The sequence below is a fragment of the Rhinoderma darwinii genome, chromosome 4 (assembly GCF_050947455.1).
Source record: "Rhinoderma darwinii isolate aRhiDar2 chromosome 4, aRhiDar2.hap1, whole genome shotgun sequence".
Classification (NCBI taxonomy): Eukaryota; Metazoa; Chordata; class Amphibia; order Anura; family Rhinodermatidae; genus Rhinoderma; species Rhinoderma darwinii.
The window spans coordinates 275823581-275851287 of NC_134690.1; the positions used below are offsets into that span (position 1 = coordinate 275823581).

General features: G+C 42.2%; 1 protein-coding gene across 1 annotated transcript in view; it reads right to left on the reverse strand.

Annotated features, from left to right (window-relative positions):
• RAB4A (RAB4A, member RAS oncogene family) overlaps window positions 1–8916 on the reverse strand; it is a 60485-nt gene extending 51569 nt beyond the window's left edge. Inside the window, exon 1 of the mRNA XM_075862525.1 lies at window positions 8706–8916. Coding sequence (XP_075718640.1) covers window positions 8706–8736 — 31 coding nt within the window. The 5' untranslated portion in view covers window positions 8737–8916. The remainder of the gene's footprint in view (window positions 1–8705) is intronic.
• Window positions 8917–27707: the final 18791 nt, after the last annotated feature.

Here is a 27707-nt window from a genome sequence, read left to right on the forward strand (position 1 = left end):
ATAGGAGATAAACTTGCTGAGATGGTTTGTCAATCTTCAGGATTTTCTGCATGTTCCACAAACAAGTGGTTAATTTAATGCGGACCTCTTCCATTTTTTACTGTTTATTGGAGGAGTGGCGTGGCTTAGTAAAGAGGGGTCCTTGTGTCCTACTGCAGACATCAGATAGGGGGAGGCTCCTGTTGCAGTCAGTTGCCTTATGGTATGTGCACACGTAGTGTTTTTTAAGGAGTATTTCGGGGCGTTAACGCCTCAAAAAACGGCGCATAAAAAGACGCCCGCGAAAAAGAAGTGCATGTCCCTTCTTGAGCCGTTTTTGGAGCCGTTTTTCATTGACTAAAGAAAAACAGCTCCAAGAATGGCCGTGAAAAACACAGCGAAAAAAACGCCTGAAAATCAGGAGTTGTTTTCCCTTGAAAACAGCTCCGTATTTTCTGACGTTTTTGCTTTCGTGTGGACATACCCTTACAACCAGACACAGGATTGGGAGGATGAAAGGGAACTTGCTGATCTCCTTGGATACATTTAACAAGCCGTGCACCTGGGTTTTCAGTGCTTATAGTTGGGGTAGGGCCACACAAGGCCAAAAACCAAGGCAGCACGCGGTTTTATTGCAAATCGGCGTGTATTTCAAATTGATTGTAAATAACTGTGCGGTTTAACAACTGATCAATTGCTGTTTGGCTGCAAAATTGTGCCGCCAATAACAAACAGTAATTGATTATTTACCCCTTAACGACCGCCCACCGTGTTTTAACGGCATGCGGTGCAGGTGCTTAGTCTACAGCGACGTCTTTTGGCGTCGCTGTAGAAGAAGATGACGAGCACTCCTGTGGAGTGCCCATTCTCTAAGCAGGAGCTGTAACTAAAAGCTCCTGATCTTAGAGCTGCCTACAGAATACAGCTAGGGTCGGAAAACATTCGGACCCCAGCTGTTTAACCCTTTGATCGCCGCGGTCCGTGAGCGCGGCATGATCAAAGGGAACTCCCCTCTTTGATCGCGTCACAGGAAACCCGGTAACATGATCAAAGAGCAGGGAATCCCTCTGCAGTCAGCCCTGGGGATCTACAAAGTACCCAGGGGCTGTCTATTCAGTTTGCCTGCTGTTAGGGAACACTATGTGCTGTCCCAACAGCAGCCTGTGTCAAAGGGACACAGTATAATGCATTAGCATACAGGAGTATGCAAATACATAAGTAAAAAATAAAAGTTGTAAATAAAGTTATCCCTTAATGGAATTAAACATTATTTTAAAAATGTCCCAAAAAAGTAATTATTTTGCTTAGAATATATTTTATCGCCCCCTACATTAAATAAAAACAAAAAACCTACACATATTAGGTATCTAAACGACCGTAATAACCTGAAGAATTAATCTAACAGGTTATCTAGCGTGAAACAAACAGCATATATCATAAACAAGAAAAACGATGCGGAGAATAGATTTTTCCTATATTCAAGCCATAAAAATAATGTTTTTCTACCCCCCCACAAACTGTGAAAAAAAAATAATACAACTTCCCAAGCATAAAACAAGGCCTTATACGGCCATGTCAACGAAAAAATAAAACAATTATGGCTGCTGAAAGGCAGAGAGGTAAAAACTGAAAAATTTAGCTGGTCATGAAGGCCTTTTCAGGGCAGGTCATTAAGGGGTTAATGAGTGCTATTTTGCGGTGAAAACTGCTGTTTAGCTTCAAAATCTAACGGCCTTTAACAATCAATGTAAAAACCGCGCTGATTTGCGGTTACACCGCATGTCAGTGTAGTTTTTACGCATGCTGACCTACCCTTATAGTTCAGTGTCATCACGTAAACAATAAATGTTTCCATGTACTGACAGCAAGGAAAATCGCACATGTCTCATTATTGAAATGAATGGGATTCTACTATCAAGAAACTGAAATCAGAAGTTCAGCAGCATGAAGCGACTCAATTATTTTCTGTGAAAACGTCAATTGTGCGTCCGAAGTGGTCACCTTACACTAAACCTCTAATTTTTCCATTTTCGGTTTCTGCAGTGACAAATATCACCAACCACTGCAACATCTTATGTGAGTTATGTCTTCAAATAGAAATAAATGTGCCCTTGGTTTGTAGAACATTGTTAAATATTTATAATATGTAAATTATTAATTTATCAAATGAAAGAACTAAAATAAAAGGTCGGTGATTTGGTCTTCCTATTCCACAGGGCTAGGACTAGGCCTGTGTATATAACCCCTTTTCCTTTGTTACCATTATTATTATTATTAAAAAAATGTAGCTTCACAGACATTTTGTTTTTTCAGGTTATTGTTTTTTTTTGCCAAAACGGGATCAGATTCAGAAAAGAAGAGATTGGTAGAAATGGAAGCTTTAGGTTAAGTTCACACAGAGTTTTTTGACAAGTTTTTTTACGCGCAAACCGAGCCAAAAAGCTTGTCAAAAACGGCCTGAAAATGCCTCCCGTCGATTTCAATGGGATTTCAAAGAAGCGACATGCCCTATCTTCGGGCGCTTCTGCCTCTGACCTCCCATTGACTTCAATGGGAGGCGGAGAAAGAATATTTTGCGGCGTTTTATGCCCGCAGCGCCCAATGGCCGCGGGCGAAAAACGCCACGAAAATCGGCGTGCAGGGAGAGGAAAATCTGCCTCAAACTTCCAAACGGAATTTTGAGGCAGAAATTCTGCCTGCAAAATACTCTGTGTGAACATAACCTAAAGGGATTTTCCACATTTTAACAACTGATGACCTATCCACCTGTTAGGTCATTAGTATATTATTGGCGAGTGTCCGACACCCGGACCCTGCACCAATCCGTCACTCGGGCTGCCTCCGGTCACTGGATTATATTCCCGGAAGCAGATGGCTCTGGTCAAAAAACAGCAGCCGAGCTGCAGCTCTGCTCCTATTCAAGTGAATAGGAGCAGACCTGCAGTGGTCGGAGCCATCTGCTTCCAGGTCCAACTATTGCATACCGTTCAAAACATCCGGTGGCCAGAGGTAGCCGAGCCGGCGGATCAGTGTGGGGTTCGGGTGTCGGACACACTCCGATCATATACTGATGACCTATCTGGTGGGCAAGTCATCAGTTGTCAGAACGTGGAAAACCCCTTTAGAGAGGCTCTGTCACCACATTATAAGTGCCCTATCTCCTACATAAGGAGATGGGCGCTGTAATGTAGGCGACAGCAGTGCTTTTTATTTTAAAAAAAACTATCTATTTTTACCACTTTATTAGCGATTTTAGATTTATGCTAATGAGTTGCTTAATGCCCAAGTGGGCGTGTTTTCACTTTAGACCAAGTGGGCGTTGTACAGAGGAGTGTATGACGCTGACCAATCAGAGTCATGCACTCCTCCATTCATTTACTCAGCGCATAGGGATCCTGCTAGATCCTTATGTGCTGTCTTATACTAACACATTAACGATACTGAAGTGTTTAGACAGTGAATAGACATTCCACGGGATGTCTATTCACAATCCCGACACTTCATTACTCAGTCTGTGGTAGTTACAGCAGAGGACGCGTAATCTCGCGAGATCACGCTGTAAATGACCGGTTACAACGAGATTACGCTTGCTCTGCTGTAACTACCACAGACAGAGTAACGAAGTGCAGAGATTGTGAATAGACATCCCGTGGAATGTCTATTCACTGTCTAAACACTTCAGTATAGTTAATGTGTTAGTATAAGGCCGGATTCACACGAACGTGTGCGTTTTGCGCACGCAAAAAACGCTGCGTTTTGCGCGCGCAAAAGGCACTTGACAGCTCCGCCATCATTATGACACTGTTTGGATGTTTGTACACAGAAAAGCACGTGGTGCTTTTCGGTTAACATTCATAGTTTTACAGCTGCTGCCCGAATCACGCGCGTCCCACGGAAGTGCTTCCGTGTGGCATGCGTGATTTTCACACAGCCATTGATGCGCGAAATACACTCAAAGAACAGACATGTGGTGAGTTTATCGCAGCGGACTCACGCTGTGTAAAAATCACGCAACTGTCTGCACAGCCCCATAGACTAATATAGGTCCGCGCGATGCGCATGAAAACCACGCGCGTTGCACGGACGTATATCCCGTTCGTCTGAATAAGTCCCAAGACAGCACATAAGGATCTAGCAGGATCCCTATGTGCTGAGTAAATGAATGGAGAGGAGTGCATGATGCTGATCGGTCAGCGTCATACACTCCTCTGTACAATGCCCACTTGGTCTAAAGTAAAAATACGCCCGCTTGTGCATTAAGCAACTCATTAGCATAAATCTAAAATCGCTAATAAAGTGGTAAAAAAGATCAGTTTTTTTAATAAAAAGCACTACTGTCACCTACATTACAGCGCCGATCTCCTTATGTAGGAGATAGGGCACTTAGAATGTGGCGACAAATCCACACACAGTGTAAAAACGGCAGAATTTTCTGTCCGGACTTTCTGTGCGGAAATTCTGCAGCGTGTTACAGTAGTATGTAAGTGGAGGAGATTTGAACAAATTTCATCCACATGCTACGTATAAACACACAGAAAACACGTGCGGAAATTGATCTGCAGTGCGTATTCTCAATCTGCAGCATTTCAATTTCTCTTGGAAAAACGTTGCAAAATTTCCGCATGGAAAATACGGACAGAAATTCCGCAGTGGTTACGATGTGTGTGGACGTATCAAAACGACAGATAAACAAACGTAATGCCGCAGGTAAAATCCCCACTTTATATTGTGGATTTTGGTGCGAATTTTACATTTTGATGCAGAAAGAGGCACATTTTATGATGTGATTCTTGGTGTTTTTTTGTTTGTTTTTTTTAATAAAATTGTAACATACACTTCTAAGACGGAAATGCTAAATAAATTGACACGTTCCGGATTTTAAAAGATGCACCGCAGGTCAATATACGTGCGGAAAAAGTTCTGAAACGTGTAGATGCAAATAATTTGAATCTCAGATACTTGGCTAATACTGTATTGCACTGCGGACTTATTGCGGCAAATCCACACATAATACGCATCATGTGCATGTGGCCTTAGGGTGGTTTCAAACACAGCATTTGGGGGAAAAGCGCCACAGCAGTTTTTGATGCAGTTTTTTTTAGCCAAAGTCAGGGATTAATTCATGTGACTGCTGCAGCCAATCAGAGGCCTCATAGGTGAGGTGTCATATTCCTGACATCATGGCGCCCATCACTAAGTGTTTATGCCAGAAATAACGCCTAACCGCTGAGGCCACTGATTGGCTGCAGCAGTCACATGCTGCCCTAATGTAAACAAAAACTAGGAGGACCACTGGATCACCAGTGGAAAGAATAGGTGAGTATGGATTGTTTTTAGTTTTAGGACAGTTGCAGCAGTTTGTAAAAATATAATGTAGTGACAGACTTGCTGATTTCAGACATATGTCGATTATTTGCTAATGTGACCTTAGTAATGAGAACTTACAAGACCCCGGGCAGCGCCGCCAGAGAAGTCCGGCGTAGTCATAACCTGCCTCTCCCTCCAACCACTTTCTGCTAGCTCCACCCACTCTCTGCTGATTGACAGATGTCTCCCTATGCACAGTTTCACATTTCTGGTATAAACCGCACAATGCATACCAGCAGCGACCGACGGACCCCACCGACTTATAATGGGGTTCATCAGGTTCCGCCAAGGTGTCAGTCCTTTTGACGGGAAGATAAGAACTGCATGAAGCCTATTTTTCCCGTAAAATCTGACTGAATCTGAAACGGAGCCTCCAACACAGATGTGAACATAGCATAAGGGAGAGAAAACAGTGGGGTTGTATTCAATTTCTTTACATATTTTGTTTGCTCCCACACAATGTTTATGGTTAAAATATGCTTATGTAAAATGGAAACTTTGCGAATCATTAGATGAAGTTACAGTGTCATAACTAACCGGTTGTCCAATCTTATAACATATATGGCATATCCACAGGGGCAAGTAACAATTGGCTATTTCCACTACTACCAGGGACTACAACGGAACAGGCTTCACGCAAGCACGATCAACTCACTGCTGGATTTAATGGGGAAAGCGGCTATACATAAGTCGCAAACAGGGCTCACCGTACTCTCGTTCTCCCGATAAGGGAAGGTCCCAAAGATGCGACCCACGCATGTGGAAGATGGGAATACCCCTTAAAATAGCAACTGTTATGGGAATTGCATCCACCCTTTTGCTCCCCATATCTTTCTCATATCCAATGTCCGTGTATTCCTATGTACTGCCGCTGTGGCACTACATAAAGTTCACACTTGCGTTGTATAATCCGTTACACAGATCCGTTTTTAGATCAGAATAAGGGCTTATTCACACGAACGTGTTATACGCGCGTGATTTTCACGCGCGTCGCACGGACCTGTTAGTGAATGGGGCCGTTCAGACTGTCAGTGAATTTCACACAGCGTATGTGCGCTACGTGAAACTCATGACATGTCCTAGACTTGCCCGTGTTTCGCGCAGCACGCACCCACTGAAGTCAATGGGTGCCGTGCGTGATTCGTGCTACAGTAGTAAAATAAAAGAATGAAAATAAAAGAATGAAAACAGAAAAGCACCTCGTGCTTTTCTGTTTGTAAACATAAAAACAGAGTATCATAATGATGCCGGCTGCGCGAAAATCACGCAGCCACGCACCATATGCTGATGCCACACGGACCTTTTGCGCGTGCAAAACGGACACTGCCTCGTGAATAAGGCCTAAGGATAAAACCGGATCCGTTAAAAATCCCATTTAAATCAATTGGACATTTAATTGCATCAGTCAGCATCCATTTGCATCCGTTATGTTAGTCATCCGTGGGGGTTTTTGACGGAGATAAGAGTGCAGATTACAGGACTTTTACTCCATTCAAAACAACGGATGTCTAATGGATAGGTTATTTTTAGTCATTGGTGTCAATGTAAAACGGATACAAGCGGGAACGGATTGTAATCCATTTGCATCACTTATTTTGATTTCAATGGGATTTCTAACTGATCCATTTTTATCCTTATTCTGAACTACAAACGGATCAGAGTAACGGATCATACAATGCAAGTATGAACTTAGCCTGAGTTACTGACAAGTACTGCAGTACTCATTTTCAAAAAAAAAAAAAAAAAGACGCCCGTAAAAAGAAGTGCATGTCACTTCTTGAGCCATTTTTCATTGGGACAATAGAAAAACAGCTCCAAAAACAGCCTAACAAAACGCTTGATGCTTAAAAAAAAAAACTACTGAAAATCAGAGGCTGGTTTCCCTTAAAAACAGCTCCGTATTTTACAGCCGTTTTTTGTTAACCGTGTGAACATAGCCCGAGGTAAAAAGTACACAGCGTATCTGACCTGTAAACGGCAGGGAATTCCACCCAAAAAAAAGACTCGGGATGTTAGATTGAAACATGCCCGATCGTTTGTTCTCTCAGGAAATATGCCACTGCCAGAGGTGTCTACATGCTTAACCGAAACCAGTGTGCAAGTGTATGGGGGAGGGGGTCGAGCGGAACAGCTGTCAGGTGTATGGCCACCTTAGGTGGAGACGTCTTATAAGGCTGGATTCACACGACCATGTTACGTCCGTAATAGACGGAACGTATTTCAACCGGAAGTCCCGGACCGAACACAGTGCAGGGAGCCGGGCTCCTAGCATCATAGTTATGTACGACGCTAGGAGTCCCTGCCTCTCTGCAGGACAACTGTCCCGTACTGAAAACATGATTACAGTACGGGACAGTTGTCCTGCAGCGAGGCAGGGACTCCTAGCATCATAGATAACTATGATGCCTGGAGCCCGGCTCCCTGCACTGAGTTCGGTCCGGGATTAGCGGCTGAAATACATCCCGTCCATTATGGACGTAACATGGTCGTGTGAACCCAGCCTAATTCTTGGCCAGTGCCATCTTCTGACCGAGATTTTTGACTGCTTTGCCCCATACCAAGTATCTAAGATGAAACTGAAATGAGTTTGCCATCCTTACTGTAAAGCTAGCCATACACGTAAGAGAAGTCGCCTGGATTAGAGGACCATGTCAAGCGTTTAGGGACCTCCCAACAGCAGATGTCGGAGAAAAGAGGAATCGATCCTTCACTACTGGCAGAGCGATCCTTCATTGCAGTGGGAGATCAGCCAGATGCGTTTTATCTTACTCGCCAATGAAATAAACGTACCGTGGCAAGAAAAGTGGCAGCTCTCGCTGTCTGCATGAATAACATACATTCATTTCGCAATTGTGCCAAGGACACATTTTGCCCAGGTTGAGGTCCTCCCTTCCTATATCAGCAGTATTGCCACAGGAAGAAAATATGTGTAAGCAGCTCAGATAAGATTCCCATCTGATAAAAGCAGCAGGTACACCGAGCCTTGCTGGATATATCACATACTACCAGGAAACGTGGTGTGTACATGCGCCGAGCAGTCATGTCACCTGCCGGATATCAACACAAACCTAGAACGTCGCACGGATTGTCAACAGATAAGGCGACATTTGTCACATTGCAGGGCGCAGACTGGCTCCTAGTGACAGAAAATGCCTCACACCTACTCCCACACGTCGCACTATACGCGTAATAGAAGCGTCTTAGACGTGTATAGGAAAGTTGCAGACTGTGCCGATAACGCAGCACAGGTTTAATGGCCGCTACTGTATGAACAGACACCTGCACCGGCACTTCACTCCGCAGCGGTCACCGGTCCTGCACATTGTTCGCACGCCAGAGCCCAGGCCCCGCCTCCATACCGTACGTTTCTGACATTGCAGTCTGCGACATGTTGGAATCACCAGTCGGGTTCTTTGCCACTCCGTGTGGTGCCGGCAGCGACTGCGCCTGGTTGGCCAGGCCAAGAAATGTCAGGGAAGATCAGTGGGTCATGGACAGGCGCCGCTCCCCACACACTAGTCCTCGCATTATTCCGCCTCCTTCCCAGCTGACAGCAGCGCGCATGCGTATACGACTGCCGCTCTCACGTACGGCTCAGCACCACAGACGCACCAAAACAATACACACGTGTTACCGCCTGATGTCACGTGTCTTTGCGTCGTTTTGGGTATGCTTTAAATAATAAGTCTGGGTGTTCACACGTCGCGGTCAAAATGCGAATCGCGGCCAAAAAAACGCATTTTGATCGCAATATGTGAACCCAGCCTTAGATTGTGACAGGAATCTAGTTTCTCCTCTTCACATGTGTCGATTGGCTCTGTCTTTTTGCCGTGCACAAAGCCGAGCACGTTTTAATGGGTTTTTGCACTGTGGATTTTGGCCGCAAGACTTCTACAAGATATTGCGGAGTGATAATTAGCGGCACAACAAAAAGACGCTGCCATTCGGCACGTGTGAAGTTGCCCAAGCATTTAATGAACATTTTTGCAGTGTAAAAAAATGCAAAATAAAATCCCAAACCATAAAAACTGCAAAGCTGAGTTTACACATCATGGGCAAAATGCACAACCGCGCTATTTTGCCAACAATTTATGAAAATCGTTCATTAATTTTGCCCGCGTTGTGTAAACCCAGCCCAAATTATTGAGCTTTTATTGCGATTTCTAAATGCAACATTATCTAAACCGTTGTGTTTTTCTTGCCTTTTTTACTCCATTCCTGTTCTGTGAAAATATATTCACAGGAAACATTAAAACGAATCAGGCGGTACTGGAAAAGAAACGGAGAAAAACGTTTGTTTTTGTGTGTGTTCTTTCCCATTGATTTCTATGGAGGGAAACCGCAACAAAAGCGGGACAGTTTTGGGCATGCAGCGTTTTTTTAATAATGCAAAACACTATAAGAACAATTTTTTTTTGTGAGTGTAAATTACATCTTTAGAATATCCACTACCTACAATGAATCTAAATCATTGGGTTTTGTGCCTGATTAAAAAAATCCAGGGGAAAAACATAAAAGTTTACAGGTATGAACTTAACCCCTTAGTGACCAGCCCATTTTAGGCCCTAATGACCAAGCTATTTTATTCGTTTTTCTATAGTCGCATTCAAAGAGCTATAACTTTTTTATTTTTTCGTCTACATAGCTGTATGAGGACTTGTTTTTTGCGGGATTAGTTGTACTTTTTAATAGCACCATTTTTGGGTACATATCATTTCTTTATTAACTTTTTTGGGGGGATTATAAAAAAAACCTGAAATTCCGCCATTGTTCTATGCGTTTTTAAATTGACGCCGTTCACTGTGCGGCGTAAATAACACATTACCTTTATTCTATGGGTCGGTACGATTACGGAGATACGACATATGTAGAGTTTTTTTATGTTTTACGACTTTTGCACGATAAAAACACTTTTGAACTAAAATTATTTGTTTTTGCATAGTCGCTTTCCAAGAGCCGTTATATTTTTATTTTTCCATCAATGTAGTGATTTTTTGGGCTTGTTTTCTGCGGGACGAGACGTAGTTTTGATTGGTACTGTTTTGGGGTGCATGGCACTTATTGATTCATTTTTATTATGACTTTTTTGCGGGGCAATGGAAAAAAATTGTAATTTCGCCATTGTTTTTTGCGTTTTTTTTTTACGGTGTTCACCTTGCGGTTTAAATTACATATTAACTTTATTAATGGAGTCATTACGGTCGCGGCGATACCATATATGTTACTTTTATTTATTTTTTACACTTTTACTAAATAAAACCACTTTTTATGGAAAAAAATGGTTTTATTTATTTTTTACAGTAATTTTTATTAATAATCTTTATTTCACATTTATTATTTATTTTATTAGTCCCACTAGGGGACTTTACTGTGCGATCTTCAGATCGCTGCTATAATGCATTGGTATACTTCGTATACCAGAGCATTATTGCCTGTCAGTGTAAATCTGACAGGCAATCTGTTAGGACGTGCCTCCGGCGCGTCCTAACAGGCATATGTCCAGGGCAGACCTGGGGGCTTTTATCAAGCCCCCGGCTGCCATGACATCCCATCGGAGACCCGCGATTGCATTCGCGGGCCGCCGATGGGTGACAGAGGGAGCTCACTCCCTCTGTAAACAAAGTTAAATGCCGCAGTCGCTATTGACGGCGGCATTTAACATCAGACAGCAGAGCTCCGGCTCCAGTCTCCACAGGACACCCGTGCAGGACTTAGACTGGGCCAACGTGAAAAGGCATCAGCCTAGCCTAAGGCCCCTTAGTGACGAACGTGAAAAGGCGTATTGGTGGTCACTAAGGGGTTTAAGGGGTTCTCCGGGACATTTGTATTGATACCCTATCCTTAGGATAGGCCATCAATATTAGATCGGTGGGGGGGTTGACTCCTGGCACATCTACGATCAGATGTCTGAAGGGGCGAGCGATGAATGACTGACAATGTTGGAATGGGCGAAACTAGTCGGACGTAATCCTAGAATTACTACTACCTTGTGTGAGATGATATGCTTTCTGTCTTTCTGTTTTAACTATTTGGGTGCATTTAGATGAGACGTCAAAAACATCACATGTAAATGCACCCAAATAGTTAAAACAGAAAGTCAAAAACTGCATCACAAACTGTGCGTTTTTTTGCCCCCAATTTTTGATGTGTTTTTTGCCGCGCGGCCAAAGACATCTCATCTAAATGCACTCTTAGGGTAGGAACACACTAGCCGAATACACTGTGCAAAACTACTCAGAGTATCCGCCCAGGTAGCCGCAGGCGAAAAAACGCACCGGCCGTAGTCATGGCAATACGTCTCTCCCTCCTGAGCGTAGCCCGGCCTCCTCGAATAACACTGTAGTCCATGTGACATCTGCAGCCTTTGATTGGTTGCAGTAGTCACATGGGATGAAATGTCATTCCAGGAGGCCGAGCTCAGAAGAGAGAGACGTATTGCCATGACTACGGCAGGGGGGTTACGTATTAACTTTTTTATTAATTTAAAATTAAAAATACCTTCTTTTTTTTATGTGCGATTTTTGCGGCAGAATAGCAGCGTTTCCACCCAAAAAGTCCCAACACAAAGCTAATTGTTGCATGTTTTACCTCAGGTATGTAGTTACTGACCCTAATAATGAACTAACCTGTGGGTGAGTTGGTGCAACAAGAGCCTTTCAGCCTTTTAGATACAGCGTATAAGGAAGTAAGAACTAGCTCAGACAAACGTCAAAAAGTAGAAAATTGTATTTTATATTTTTCAATGTCAATTGACAGAAAACAAGTGCAATAAAATTGGCAAATGTGAATATAATATTTCACCCACTTGATCTTTAGTTTTTTGTCCAAACATTTTAATTTCTGAACGATGTTCATTTATGCGTGTTTTTGTGAATCGCATAGTCTGTCCTATGTATACGTTTCCACAGGGACATTTTGGAAGATAAATGACGTTCTTGCAGTCACAGTTAAAGTACCCTTTGATTTTGATTGAATAACCCTTAGTTGGGTGGCAGATAGAGTCTCCTTTAATAATTGAACTACAATTCCTGCAAGAAAGACATGGGAATGTAGCATCTTTAGGTGTATTAAGAAAGGTTTGTTTAGATATAGATTTTTCTTTAACCCCTTCCCGACATTTGACGTATGGGTACGTCATGGAAAGCTAGTGCTTTCCGCATTTTTCCATATCCATACGCCAAATGCTTGGCACCGCCTCAGAAGCTGAGCCGGTGCTATCATTGCCGGAAGTCAGCGGTATCTTACAGATGACATCCGGCTGTAATGGCGGGGACCAAAATTAGCTTCGATCCCCGCCATTAACCCCTTAAATGCAGCGCTCAAACGCTGCATTTAAGGTGTTTGCAGCTCATCAGAACCCCAGCAATGAAATTGCCGGGGTTCCGGAGGCTGCAATGGCAACCGGAGGCCTAATACTGGTCTCCTGGTCTGCCTAGCACGGAATCCAGTCGGAGCTGATCCGGCGTCATCAGCAGTGGAAGTCAACTGTATGTTACAGCTGACATCCACCTGTAACGGCAGGAACCGGAGCTAGCTCCGATCTCTGCCATTAACCCCTTCGATGCAGCGATCGAAAGCCATTGCTGCATCTTAGCGGTTGCTAGCAGATCGCCAGCCCTGACAGGCAATCATGACTGGCGACTGCTGCTATGACAACAGGAGACACAATGGCCCCCTGCTCTGCCATTACAGAAGCCTATTGGGCCCAGTCGGGAGGCGAAGCCTAATCGGCTTGCTGTCAGTGAATAACTGACAGATCTAATACATTGCACTACGTGGGTAGCGCAATGTATTAGAAAAAAAAACCTCACAGTTGGACCTTCAAGTTCCCTAGTGGGACTTGAAAAAAAGTGTAAAAAAAAAGTGTAAAAAAAAGTGAAAAAAATTAAAGTTTGAAAACATAAAAGTTTCAAGTAATGAAATAGAACACAATCGCCCTATTCCCTTATCAAGTCCTTTATTATTGAAAAAAATAATAAACCATACGTATTTGGTATCGCCGCGACCGTAATGACTTGATGTATAAAAATATTATATTATTTATTGCACGTGGTGAACAGCGTAAAAAAAAACTTAAAAAACTATACCAGAGTTTCTGGTTTTTGGTCACTTTGCCCTACAAATATTGGAATAAAAAGTTATCAAAAAGTCGCATGTATCCAAAAATGGTACCTATAAAAACTATAGCTCGAATCGCAAAAAACAAGCCCTCATACAGCTCCGTCGACTAAAAAGTTATGGTTCTCACTACTTGGCGACACAAAAAAATGCAATCTTTTTACAAAAAATTTTTTATTGTGCAAAAATGTTGTAAAACATAAAAAAGTTCGATAAATTAGGTATCGCCGAAATCGTACTGACCCGCAGAATGAAAGTAACATGTAATTTATAACGCATGGTGAACGCTGTATAAAAAAAACTAAAATAACTATGCCAGAATTGCGGTTTTTTGGTTACCTGGCATCCCAAAAAATAGGATTAATGGTGATCAAAAAGTCGCATGGCCCTTATACAACTACGTCTATGAAAAAATAAAATTAGTTAAGGCTCCAATAAGCAAGGAAATAAAAAATATGCGGTTGTGCAGCCCGAGGGGAACATTTCTTTTGTTTCGAGAGGCGATTTATCAAGGCCCTAAAATTATGGAATCAGGACGGGGAGGGCCCAAACATATCTGCTGGAAGCGAGGTTGTCCGTATTATACCAGGACAACACTTTCCCAGCAAAATTCCCCAAACTGCAAAGGTGCCGAGTGTGGACCAAAAGGGGGATAAGTAAGGACATTTATCAGTGCGACATCGGCCTGTGCAGAAAGGATTGCTTCACAGCATAAAACACATCTATGGATCTTTTTATTGTTTTTTTACCCCATTATTATACCAACTGACTATGTCCCTGATGTACTCTGCCCAGCTTACATGTACCCACACATTATAAAAGGAAACACCAGCAATACTCAAACAAAACTACTACCAAGCAAAATCCGCTCTCCAAAAGCCAAATGGCGCTCCCTCCCATCTGAACCCTACAGCGTGCCCTAACAGCAGTTTCCTTCCACATATATGGCATCGCCATACCCGGGAGTACCCTTTTAACAATTTTTGGGGTGTGTGTCTCCAGTGGCATAAGCTGGGCATGACATATTTGCCACTGAAATGGCATAACTAGGAAAAAATAGAAATTTTTAATTTGCACCATCCACAGCGCATTCATTTATGGAAAAGACCTGTGGGGTGAAATGCTCACTACACCCCTTAATAAATGCCTTGAGGTGTGCCGTTTCCAAAATGGGGTCACTTTCTTTTTATTATTTCACATCAGAGCTCTGCAATTGTGAACCAATACTTTGTAAATCGCCAAATTAGGCCTCAATTTGACATGGTACTCTTTCACTCCTGAGACTGGTCAAATGTCCAGGCAAAAGATTAGGGTCACATGTAGGGTGTTTCTAAAACCCAGAAACACCGCATAATAATTAGAGAGCTGTCTTGTTATGGTGGCACAAACTGGGCACCACATATTGGCATATCTATGGAAAAAAATCTAATTTTCACTCTGCAACATCGAGTGCACACTAATTTCTACAAAACACCTGCAGGGTTAATATGCTCACTACACCCCTAGGTGAATGCATTGAGGGGTGTAGTTTCCAAAATGTGGTCACTTCTGGGGGGTTTCCACTGTTTCGATCCCACAGGCGCCCAGAAACCAATGCAACAAAATCTGCACTCCAAGAGGCGCTTCTTCCCTTCTGAGCCCTGCCGTGTGACCAAACAGAAGTTTATGACCACATATGGGTGGGGTATTGCCGTACTCAGGAGAAATTGCTTTACAAATGTTGGGTTCTTTAGTTCCTTAATTTTTCATTTCTAAACAAATATTGAGCTAAAGCTACGTCTTATTGAAGAAAAAGGATTTTTTTTTATTTTCACTGCCCAATTCTAATAAATTCTATGAAACACCTGTGGGGTCAAAATGCTCACTACACCCCTAGATGAATTCCTCAAGGGGTGTAGTTTCCTAAATGGAGTCACTTTTTGGGCGTTTTCATTGTTTTGTCCCCTCAGGGGCTTTACAAATGCGACATGGCCTCCGCAAACCATTCCTGCTAAATGTGATCTCCAAAAGCCAAATAGCGCTCTTTCCCTTCTAAGCCCTGCCGTGTGTCCAAACAGCCGTTTATTACCACATGTGGGGTATTGTTTTACTCGGGAGAAATTTCTAAACAAATTTGCTGTGCTTTTTCTTCTTCAGTCCTTGTGGAAATGAGAAAAAATTAGCTAAATCTACATTTTCAGGGCCTACTTCCAATAATGTCTGCAAAAAACCTGTGGGGTCAAAATGCTCACTATACCCCTAGATAATTTCCTCAATGGGTGTAGTTTCCAAAATGGGGTCACTTGTCGGGGTTTCCACTGTTTTGTCCCCTCAGGGGCTTTGTAAATGTGACATGGCTTCCGCAAACCATTCCTGCTAAATTTGAACTCCAAAAGCCAAATGGCGCTCCATCCCTACTAAGCCCTGCCGTGTTTCCAAACAGCAATTTATGACCACATGTGGGGTATTGTTTTACTCGGGAGAAACTGCTTTACAAATTTTGCAGTGCTTTTTCTCCTTTAGTCTTTGTGGAAATGAGAAAAAAATAGCTAAACCTACATTTTCTTTTAAAAAAATTTAGATTTTCATTTTCACGGCCTAATTCCAATAATTTCTGCAAAAAACTTGTGGGGTCAAAATGCTCACTATACCACTAGATAATTTCCTCAATGGGTGTAGTTTCCAAAAAGGGGTCACTTGTGGGGGGTTTCCACTGTTTTGTCCCCTCAGGGGCTTTGCAAATGTGACATGGCCTCTGCAAACCATTCCTGCTAAATTTGAGCTCCAAAAACAAAATAGCGCTCTTTCCCTTCTAAGCCCTGCCATGTGTCCAAACAGCCGTTTATGACCACATGTGGGCTATTGTTTTACTCGGGAGAAATTTCTTTACAAATTTGCTGTGCTTTTTCTTCTTCAGTCCTTGTGGAAATGAGAAAAAATTAGCTAAATCTACATTTTCAGGGCCTACTTCCAATAATGTCTGCAAAAAACCTGTGGGGTCAAAATGCTCACTATACCCCTAGATAATTTCCTCAATGGGTGTAGTTTCCAAAATGGGGTCACTTGTCGGGGTTTCCACTGTTTTGTCCCCTCAGGGGCTTTGTAAATGTGACATGGCTTCCGCAAACCATTCCTGCTAAATTTGAACTCCAAAAGCCAAATGGCGCTCCATCCCTACTAAGCCCTGCCGTGTTTCCAAACAGCAATTTATGACCACATGTGGGGTATTGTTTTACTCGGGAGAAACTGCTTTACAAATTTTGCAGTGCTTTTTCTCCTTTAGTCTTTGTGGAAATGAGAAAAAAATAGCTAAACCTACATTTTCTTTGAAAAAAATTTAGATTTTCATTTTCACGGCCTAATTCCAATAATTTCTGCAAAAAACTTGTGGGGTCAAAATGCTCACTATACCACTAGATAATTTCCTCAATGGGTGTAGTTTCCAAAAAGGGGTCACTTGTGGGGGGTTTCCACTGTTTTGTCCCCTCAGGGGCTTTGCAAATGTGACATGGCCTGCTAAATTTGAGCTCCAAAAACAAAATAGCGCTCTTTCCCTTCTAAGCCCTGCCATGTGTCCAAACAGCCGTTTATGACCACATGTGGGCTATTGTTTTACTCGGGAGAAATTTCTTTACACATTTTGCTTTTTCTCCTTTAGTGCTTGTGGAAATGAGAATAAAAATCGCTAAACCTACATTTTCTTTGAAAAAATGTATATTTTATTTTTCACGGCCTACTTCCATTTCTGTAAAAAACCTGTGCGGTCAAAATGCTTACTATACCCCTATCAAATTTCCTTGAGGTGTATAGTTTCCCAAATGGGGTCACTTTTGGGGGATTTCCACTGTTTTGGCACCGCAAGAGCCCTTCAAACCTGACATGGTGCTTAAAATATATTCTAATAAGAAATAAGACCCCAAAATCCACTAAGTGCTCCTTTGCTTCTGAAGCTGGTGCTTCAGTCCAATAGCACGCTAGGGACACATGTGGTATATTTCCTAAAACTGCAGAACCTGGGCAATAAATATTGAGTTGCATTTCTCTGGTAAAACGTATATTGTTATAAAAAAATTGGATTCAAAATTAATTTCTGCAAAAAAATATGAAATTTGTACATTTCACCACTATTTTGCTTTAATTCCTGTGAAACGTTTAAAGGGTTAAGAAATTTTCTAAATGCTGTATTGAATACTTTGAGGGGTGAAGTTTTTAAAATGGGGGGACTTTTTGGGGGTTTCTAATATATAAGGCACTCAAAGCCACTTCACAACTGAACTGTAAAAATAGCCTTTTGAAATTTTCTTGAAATTTTGAGAAATTGCTGCTAAAGTTCAAAGCCTTGTAACGTCCTAGAAAATAAAAGAATGTTCAAAAAACGATGCCAATCTAGAGTAGACATATGGGGGATGTTAATTAGCAACAATTTTGTGTGGTATAACTGCCTGTCGTACAAGCAGATACATTTAAATTGAGAAAAATGCTAATTTTTGCCATTTTTTGGTAAATTTTGGTGTTTTTCACAATTAAATACTGAACATATCGAGCAAATTTTGCCAGTAACATAAAGTCCAATGTGTCATGAGAAAACAATCTCAGAATCGCTTGGATAGGTAAAAGCATTCCGAAGTTATTACCACATAAATTGAAACATGTCAGATTTGAAAAATGGTGCTTTATCAGGAAGGTCAAAAGTGGCCAAAGCGGGAAGGGGTTAATATCTGCTCCTATAAGTTGATTTGAAAGGGATTTTCCTTTGCGATATATGAATTGTGGTTTTTCAGTAAATAGTTTTCTATACTTGTGTTCTTATTTTAACATATCCCAATATCTATTAATAGTTCCTTTAATAACTTTTTTCCTCTTTTTTTATTTGCATCTTCTATTTTATAATCTTCAATTTCTGGTCCTATTTTTTCCAATTCATTCCTACAATAATGAATTGGCCTTTTGGTATACCTTTAAATGTTTAGGGGTCATGAGCACTGTCTCGTCTCAATAAATTATTCCTGTCTGTTGGTTTATAAAACAAAGTTGTCATCAAGTGATTATCGATTGTTTTATTAATTTTAACATCAAGATAGTGTATGCTTTCAAGATTACACCCAATAGAAAATTGAATCAAATTGTGACACTTGTTGATATTTGACTTGAATTTGTCTAAATTTTCTTTACTACCTTCCCACTATAAATAATAAGACGTCATCGACATATCTTAGCCATAATTTGATGTCTTCGGTGAAGGGGCTATTTTGTACGAATGAAGATTCAAATGAGGCCATAAAGATATTAGCATATCCTGGAGCTGCAGAGGAGCCCATCGAAGTTCTTTGCAGTTACAAGTAATAGTCATTGTCGAACCTGATGTAATTTTTTGTGAGTATTAGATCTAGAAGACACATAATGAACTTGATTGTTTCGTTGTTTGAAGTAGCATCTTCACTAAATTTGTGTCTGACCGCAGACATTCCTTCATTATATGGGATGTTAGTATATAAGCTTTTAATGTCTAATGTGCAAAGAAGTGTTCCTTTAATGAGGGTATGTTCACACAGAGTGTTTTCTGATGTTTTTCGGGCCGTAAACAGCCAAATAATTGGGAGCAGAACGCCTCCAAACATCTGCCCATTTATTTCAATGGGAAAACGAAAACGGCGTTCTGTGCCGACGGGGCGTTTTTTACGCGGCCGCTTTTCAAAACGACCGCGTAAGAAAGCGGCCGCGAAAAAGAGGTGCATGTCACTTCTTCAGCCGTTTTTGGAGCCGTTTTTTATAGACTCTATAGAGAAACAGCTACAAAAACGGCCGTTAAATACACTGCGAAAAACACGACTTTGATTTTAAAAAAATCAGAAAAGCAGACGTTTTTATTTTGTGTGTGCACATACCCTTACAGTTAATTTTTCAATTCTGTCCAGAAACTCGGTGATATCCTTTAGACAATCAGGCAATTTCTGTACGATTTTTTTGCAAGAAGGAATTGACATAGATGGCCAATGGTTGCAATATGGAATTTATGCTGGAGACTATGGGTCGTCCTGGGGGTTTATTTAGATTTTTGTGCACCTTTGGCAAATACAGTGATTTTTTTAAATTAAGGCATCAGTCAAATCTTGGTCGATAATTCCAGATAGAAGTGCATCATTCAGCACTATGTCGATTTCCTTCTTGAAATTACAAGTTGGATCTGCTTCGTCGCTATATGCGTTGCTGTCCACATTAATCTGGGTCTGTAAGGAGGGTGGAATCTTATTAGTTGTTATTTTATCTGTTTTCTGCTTATTCATATAGAACATTTGCAACCGCATATTGTGACAGAAGCGAAAAAAAAGTATAGTAAAGTCGAATTCTTTTATATTTTGTGTAGGCACAAAGCCTAGGACTTTATCCAGAAGGTCCAGTTCTGGTTTTGTCATGTTTTTTTTTAAGAAATGTTAATTGTCAATTCGTGTCTTTCTTCCCGCTGTTTCTAGTTTTTGGTGGGTGTCTTTGGTTTAGGTTTTATTGTGCGGTTCCTTCGTTTGATGAATCCATTTCCTCTTGCGTTTAATCCGTTGATTTTTTTTCCTAAAAAAAGGTACCTGCGATATTTTAGGTCGTAGGGTCATAGTTGCTCCTTTATTACGGTTAACTTTTGTTTTATCATTAACTGTTGATGAGTTGTTTCCACTTTAATTTTTATATTTGTTGATTTGTCTACTATGTCTTTTTTTCCTCCACCCATATATATACTCGATTATATTGATAGTCCAATGTATCCCTTCAAATTTATTCAATTTATTTTGTAAGATAGAATTCCTTAAAGAACCAGTGTCACGAAAAAAAAATTTTTTAGATCAATTTGCTTTTAGTGTTTTATTAAACATTTTTTTATTTGTGTGTTTGTGTTTAACTTTTTTTATTTTTTCACTTTTTCTTGTCCATGGGGGCTGGCATTTTTTTTTCCATCTCTGTATGTGTCGATTAACGACACATACAGACATGGAATACGGCACATACAGTCCCATAGTGAATGCGAATGGGGCCCGTTCCATCCACTATGCTGTACGCCGTCTGTGTGGGAACGGCGCATGCGCCGCTCCCACACAGTCCAAATTTAACTGTGCGACGTCCGGCGCCATTTTCTTGTGGACCGGAAGTCGCGGCCGGACAGTAAGATTACTACTTCCGGTCGCGGCTTCCGGACTTGTGCACTTGGAGCAGAGGTAGCAGACGGAGCGGACGGACCGGAGGGAGCGGCGGCGGCAGGAGCAGGTAAGTTAGGACTGTGTATGTACGTGTTTTACTGTGTGTTTACTACTGTATGTTCACCTACTACACTGTGTGTTAGCTCAAAAAATGGCAACACACAGTGTAGGAGGTTTGACCGTTCAATCCCCTCGTTTATCCCGGCACTAGCCAGGATAAAGGAGGGGGGATTCTGAGAGCTCACTAGAGCGAGTGAGTTTTCTCAAATTTTGCAGCATAAAGCAATGTGGTTGCTTTACCACATGCAATGCTGCAATTTTGGGAATTGCTCCATCTAGTGACCAGCGCTGGGAAATATTATAAATTAGAATCTAATTTATAATATTTCCTGACTCGTGAAAAAATAAAAAATATTTGAACAATGTTTAATCACCTATACACTAACTGTTTAACTAAAAAAAATAAAAAAAAATTCTAGCGACACATTCCCTTTAATTTGTGTATTGAGACTTTAAGTTCTTCATGCATTTGATTGTAGTTTTCTAAGTTGATATTAGTTTTGCATTCAATATCGGTTTTAATTATTTATTTTTTAGTAATCTCTATGAGATCAATTGAATAACAGTTACTGAGTTCGAACCATTTCTGATGGTACAAAGCATCATTTTTCACCAAAATTGGTTTAAGTGGACTTCTTAGTCCTCTGGGAATTCATTCTGCTTTTATGTATTCTGTTAAGGTTGATGTATGCATAAATAAGCTGGTTTCCTTCTTTTTTAACGTTTCCAGTTTTTTTGAATAATCAACTTTATTGGTTTCAGCCACTTGTGGGAAAGAAAAACCTGTTGTTTCTGCCAATTGCATGATGTTATTTTGTTCAGCCTCCGTAAAAATGTATGTCTCTTCTATATTATCGGTAGTTTTAGATATTTCTTCTAAATACATTTTTGAATGTCGATCAATGGAATGTTCACACGGTCTATATTCGGCCGTTTTTCGGGTCGTAAACGCCCGAAAAACGGCCGAAAAATCGGAAGCAGAACACCTCCAAACATCTGCCCATTGATTTCAATGGGAAAACGGCATTCTGTTCCGACTGAGCGTTTATCGCGGCGTTTTTTAACGCGTAAAAAACCGGCCGCGAAAAAGAAGTGCAGGACACTTCTTGGGACGTTTTTGGAGCCGTTTTCCATAGACTCTAGTAAAAAAAACTCCAAAAACGACCGTAAAAAACGCAGCTAAAAACGCAGTGAAAATCGCGAGTGGCACCAAAAAAGTCTGGAAATCAGGAGCTGTATTCTCTTGAAAACAGCTTCGTATTTTAAGACGTTTTTGACTCTGCGTGTGAACATACCCTAAGCGTATGTGCACACTACCTATTTTCAGACGTAATGGAGGCGTTTTAAGCCTCAAATTACGCCTGAAAAGACGGCTCCAATACGTCTGCAAACATCTGCCCATTGCTTGCAATGGGTCTTACGATGTTCTGTGCACAACAAGGTGTAATTTTACGCGTCGCTGTCAAAAGATTGCACGTAAAATTACGCCCGTGTCAAAGAAGTGCAGGACACTTCTTGGGACGTAATTGGAGCAGTTTTTCATTGACTCCATTGAAAGACAGCTCCAATTACGTCCGTAATGGACGCAGCGAAAAACGCGTGCACTTGTAAAAACGTCTGAAATTCAGGAGCTGTTTTCGAGTGAAAACAGCTCCATCATTTCAGACGTATTTTGCGTTGCCGTGTGAACATACCCTAAGAACTTCTCAAATATATTTTATAACAAGGTCATATGAAAGCAAATAGTGGTTCAGTTATGTGGTTTCTGACCTTAATAATGAACTAACCTGTCGGTGAGTTGGTGCAACAAGAGATGCTTTCAAACTCTTAGATATAGCGTATAAGGAAGCAAGAACTAGTTCAGACAGAAATGTCAAAAAGTAGAAAATTGTATTTTATATTTTTCAATGTCAATTGACAGAAAGTGCAATAAAATTGGCAAATGTGAATATAATATATATATATATATATATATATATATATATATATATATATATATATATGTCAAGGATCTGCCAGACACAGCTTCTGTGTCGACGCCCATGCGTAATCAGTCTGCACCTGCTCCTAGGTCTGATAGAGTGACACGATCTTCTACCAGTCAGGCTGGGAGGCTGAGGAGTGGGAGAGCCTATCGCAGCCTGGCCAGACGGAGCTAGCTCCCGCCCTCTGTCTATTTATACCTGCATTTCCTGCTCCTCCTTTGCCTGTGATTCTTTTCTGTTTCCTGGCTCTGCTGCTCCTGCTATGATTATTGACCTTGCTTCATTTTTGACCCTGGCTTTACTGACTACGCTCCTGCTCTGCGATTTGTACCTCGTGCACTCCTTGTTTGACTTGGCTCGTTCACTACTCTTGTTGCACACTGTGTTGCCGTGGGCAACTGCCCCATTTCCCTTAGCTTCTGTGTACCCTTGTCTGTTTGTCTGTCGTGCACTTACTGAGCGTAGGGACCGTCGCACAGTTGTACCCCGTCGCCTAGGGCGGGTCATTGCAAGTAGGCAGGGACTGAGTGGCAGGTAGATTAGGGCTCACTTGTCTGTTTCCCGACCCCCATCATTACAAAATGGGTATTTATATGCGCACATGTTTTATTATGCTTGAGAAAGGCCCCATGGAGTAGGTCTGAAACGTCGCATGTGGTGAATAAATCCACTTTTTTCACTATCAAGGTGTGCTGTCTCGTGTTTTGGAGGACTTTACTTGGTATCTAGGGACACTGGTCACGTGTCCAAACGAGAATATTTGCACCCTGACTGTACGTGTTTTGATAAACGGTGCTGCTTGTTTATCCTTTGTTTGTATGTGTATATATATATATATATATATATATATATATATATATATATATAAAGAGAACTCCTTTTATGGAAAGAACAGAAGGAGAAAATACGTAACACTTAAAGGAACAGTGTCATCACAATTTTTTTTTAATATGTTAAAGATGTTAGTGCTTTATTAAAAACGTTTATATTTATTTGTGTGTTTGTGTTTTACTTTTTCTTATTTTTACACTTTTTCTTCCCTATGGGGGCTGCCATTTTTTTTTCCATTTCTGTATGTGTCGATTAACGACACATACAGACATGGAATACGGCAGTCACAGTCCCATAGGGACTGCGAACGGGGCCCGTTCCATCCACTAACATGTACGCCGTCTGTGTGGGAACTGCGCATGCGCCGCTCCCACACAGTCCAATTTGAAATGCGCGCCGTCCAGCGCCATTTTCCTGTGGACCGGAAGTCGCGGCCGGACAATAAGATTACTACTTCCGGTCGCGGCTTCCGGACTTGTGCACTTGGACCAGCGGCAGCAGACGGAGCGGACGGGCCGGAGGGAGCCGCGGCGGCAGGAGCAGGTAAGAGATTTCTATGTATGTTCGTGTTTGTGTACGTTTACTACTGTATGTAAACCTACTACACTGTGTGTTAGCTCAAAAAATGGCGACACACAGTGTAGGAGGTTAGACCGTTCAAACCCCTCGTTTATCCAGGCACTAGCCAGGATAAAGGAGGGGGGGGGGATGCTGAGAGCTCACTAGAGCGAGGGCTTTTTACCCAATTTTGCAATGCTGCAATTTTGGGAATAGCTCCATCTAGTGACCAGCAATGGGAAATATTATAAATTAGAATTAATTTATAATATTTCCTGACTCGTGAAAAAAATAAAAAAAATTTGAACAATGTTTAATCACCTACACACTAAATGTTTAATTAAAAAAAAAAAAACACATGTTTTTCTGGCAACACATTCCCTTTAACTCTTCAGTAATGAAACCTGATGAAATTCTATGAATAACCTCTAGACCAGGGGTCTCAAACTCGGCCTGGTAAGTGAGCCACATATAGAAAAAAGGGGAGTTGACGGGCTGCATTACTTTCAAATTTGATACAATACAAAATTATTGTTAGTCAATTCGTTATTTTAACTACTATAACACTATATTACTTTAATAATAATAATAATAATAATAATAATACATTACTATAATAATACCGCTAGGTTTAAAATTTGAGAGAATTCTCCACGTGCTTATTTCAACAGTCCAGTTTTCCAATTTAAGTGTCGCTAAATGCAGTCCGGCGGCTCAGTTGGCAGCGTTTGGCAGACACACGTCAAGATTGTGCAGCCCCTTTTTATAGTGCAACAGAGCCCTCTGTAGATAATGCCACAATTCCCTCTATAGATACTGCCACAGTGCCCTCTGTAGATAATGCCACAGTGCCCTCTGTAGATATTGCCACAGTGCCGTCTGTAGATAATGCCACAGTAACCTCTGTAGATAATGCCACAGTGCCCTCTGTAGATAATGCCACAGTACCCTCTGTAGATAATGCAACACACCCCTAGATAATGCCACAGTGTCCTCTGTATATACTGCCACACACCCACTTGAAGATAATGCCACAGTGTCCTCTGTAGATGCTGCCACAGTGCCCTCCGTAGATGCTGCCACAGTGCCCTCCGTAGATGCTGCCACAGTGCCCTCCGTAGATACTGCCACAGTGCCCTCTGTAGATGCTGCCACAGTGCCCTCTGTAGATGCTGCCACAGTGCCCCCCGTAGATGCTGCCACAGTGCCCCCCATAGATGCTGCCACAGTGCCCTCCATAGATGCTGCCACAGTGCCCTTCGCAGATGCTGCCACAGTGCCCTCCGCAGATGCTGCCACAGTGCCCTCCGCAGATGCTGCCATAGTGCCCTCCGCAGATGCTGCCATAGTGCCCTCCGCAGACGCTGCCACAGTGCCCTCCGCAGACGCTGCCACAGTGCCCTCCGCAGACGCTGCCACAGTGCCCTATGCAGATAATGCTACACACACACCCCAAGTAGATAGCTCCATTGGGGCTCCCTCTAGGAGTGGAATCCCCAGCCAGAGTGTTGCCAACGCTTTGGCTGGGGATTCCTCTGCTGTTGAAGCCCCTGACGTCATTGTCCATACACAGTGACGTCAGGGGATCCTCCTGGACCGGAATGTGATATCAGGGGCAACCCCAGAGCCGGTGTCCCGGAGCAGAGCACTAGTATATGCTCTGCCCCGGAACTCTGGGGAAGCCACTGACATCAGTGTCCATATATGGACAGTGATGTCAGGGGCTTGCCCAGAGCTGGAGTCCCGGAGCAGAGCCGCTTCTAGCACTCTACCTGGAATTCCAACTCTGCTCCTGACATCACTCTCCATATATGGACATGGATGTCAGGAGAAACCCCAGAGCTGTAGTCCCGGGCAGAGCGCTAGTAGGCTCTTCCTGGGACTCTAGCTGTGCTCCTGACATCACTGGGACTCCTGCTCTGGGGAAGCCCCTGACATCACTGTCAATGTATGGACAGCGATGTCAGAAGCTTCCCCAGAGTCCCAGAGCAAAGCCTATATTAGCTGTCTGCCCGGGACTCCAGCTCTGGGGAAGCCCCAGACATCGCTATCCATATGTGGACAGCGATGTCAGGGAATTCCACAGAGTCCCACATCAGAGCCTATACTAGCGCTCTGCTCGGGACTCTGCTCTGGGGAAGACCCTGACAACATTGTCCATATATGGACAGCGATGTCAGGGAATTCCACAGAGTCCCGGAGCAGAGCCGATACTAGTGCTCTGCCCGGGACTCTGCTCTGGGGAGGACCCTCACAACACTGACCATATATGGACAGTCCCGGAGCAGGGCCTACACTAGCGGCTCGGTGTCCCCCGGGCCGCCGATGACAGCCCCAGGGGCCGCATGCGGCCCGCACACCGCGTGCTTGAGACCCCTTCTCTAGACAATCCATTTCTCTAATATTCATTGTGAAACTCAATGCTTGTTTTTAATCATTTACACGTTTAAACATTCACGTTTTTGTAAAATGTTGTATATTACATTTATTACACTTACCTTAGTCCATCACCATTTAAACGAGCACGGAACACCCGACAGGTATGCTTGAGAATGGGATCGGTCCCACGAAACATCGCACAGGTGTTGTCAGACACGTGGTGTCTCTGCTATCGGCGAAAGCCCTGGATTCAACTCAAAGAAGAATATTAAGGAATTCTAACCAGGACATTTCCAGGACTCTAACCTTCAGATGGGTGAAATATTATATTCACATTTGGCAATTTTATTACACTTGTTTTCTGTCAATTTAAATTGAAAAATATAAAACACAATTTTCTAATTTTTGACATTACTGTCTGAACTAGTGCTTACTTCCTTATGCGCTGCATGTTTTACCTCCCCATTGAACTTGAAGGAGCAGGACAAACCGCCATTTTGTGTTCATCAAGAAGAATATTTCTGTTTCTTGTAAATGGTTACATTTCTCTTTACCTAGAGCCACACCCATGCAGGTGAATGTAAAATCCTGTTTATGTTGCATAGATTAATCAGTAAACAAGTACCCACGCCCTTAAAGAGGCTCTGTCACCAGATTTTGCAACCCCTATCTTCTATTGCAGCAGATCAGCACTGCAATGTAGATAAGAGTAACGTTTTTTAAAAACGAGCATTTTTGGCCAAGTTATGACCATTTTTATATTTATGCAAATGAGGCTTTCTAAAGTACAACTGGGCGTGTTTAAAGTAAAAGTACAAGTGGGCGTGTATTGTGTATGTACATCTGGGCGTTTTTACTTCTTTTACTAGCTGGGCGTTGTGACTAGGAGTGTATGATGCTGACGAATCAGCATCATCCACTTCTCTTCGTTAACACCCAGCTTCTGGCAGAGCACAGACACAGCGTGTTCTCGAGAGATCACGCTGTGACGTCACTCACTTCCTGCCCCAGGTTCTGCATCGTGTCGTGACGAGCGAGGACACATCGGCACCAGAGGCTACAGTTGATTCTGCACCAGCATCAGCGTTTGCAGGTAAGTAGCTACATCGACTTACCTGCAAACGCGGAAATGACAGTAAATTTGTTGATTAGTGACAGAAAAGTGGCGTGCATCAGAAGTCTACATTTTTGGGCCAAATTGCGACTTTGCATTTGTGACTTTTCTATGCCAGAAAATTGGCGTACAGAAGTTATTAAATTCCCCCTA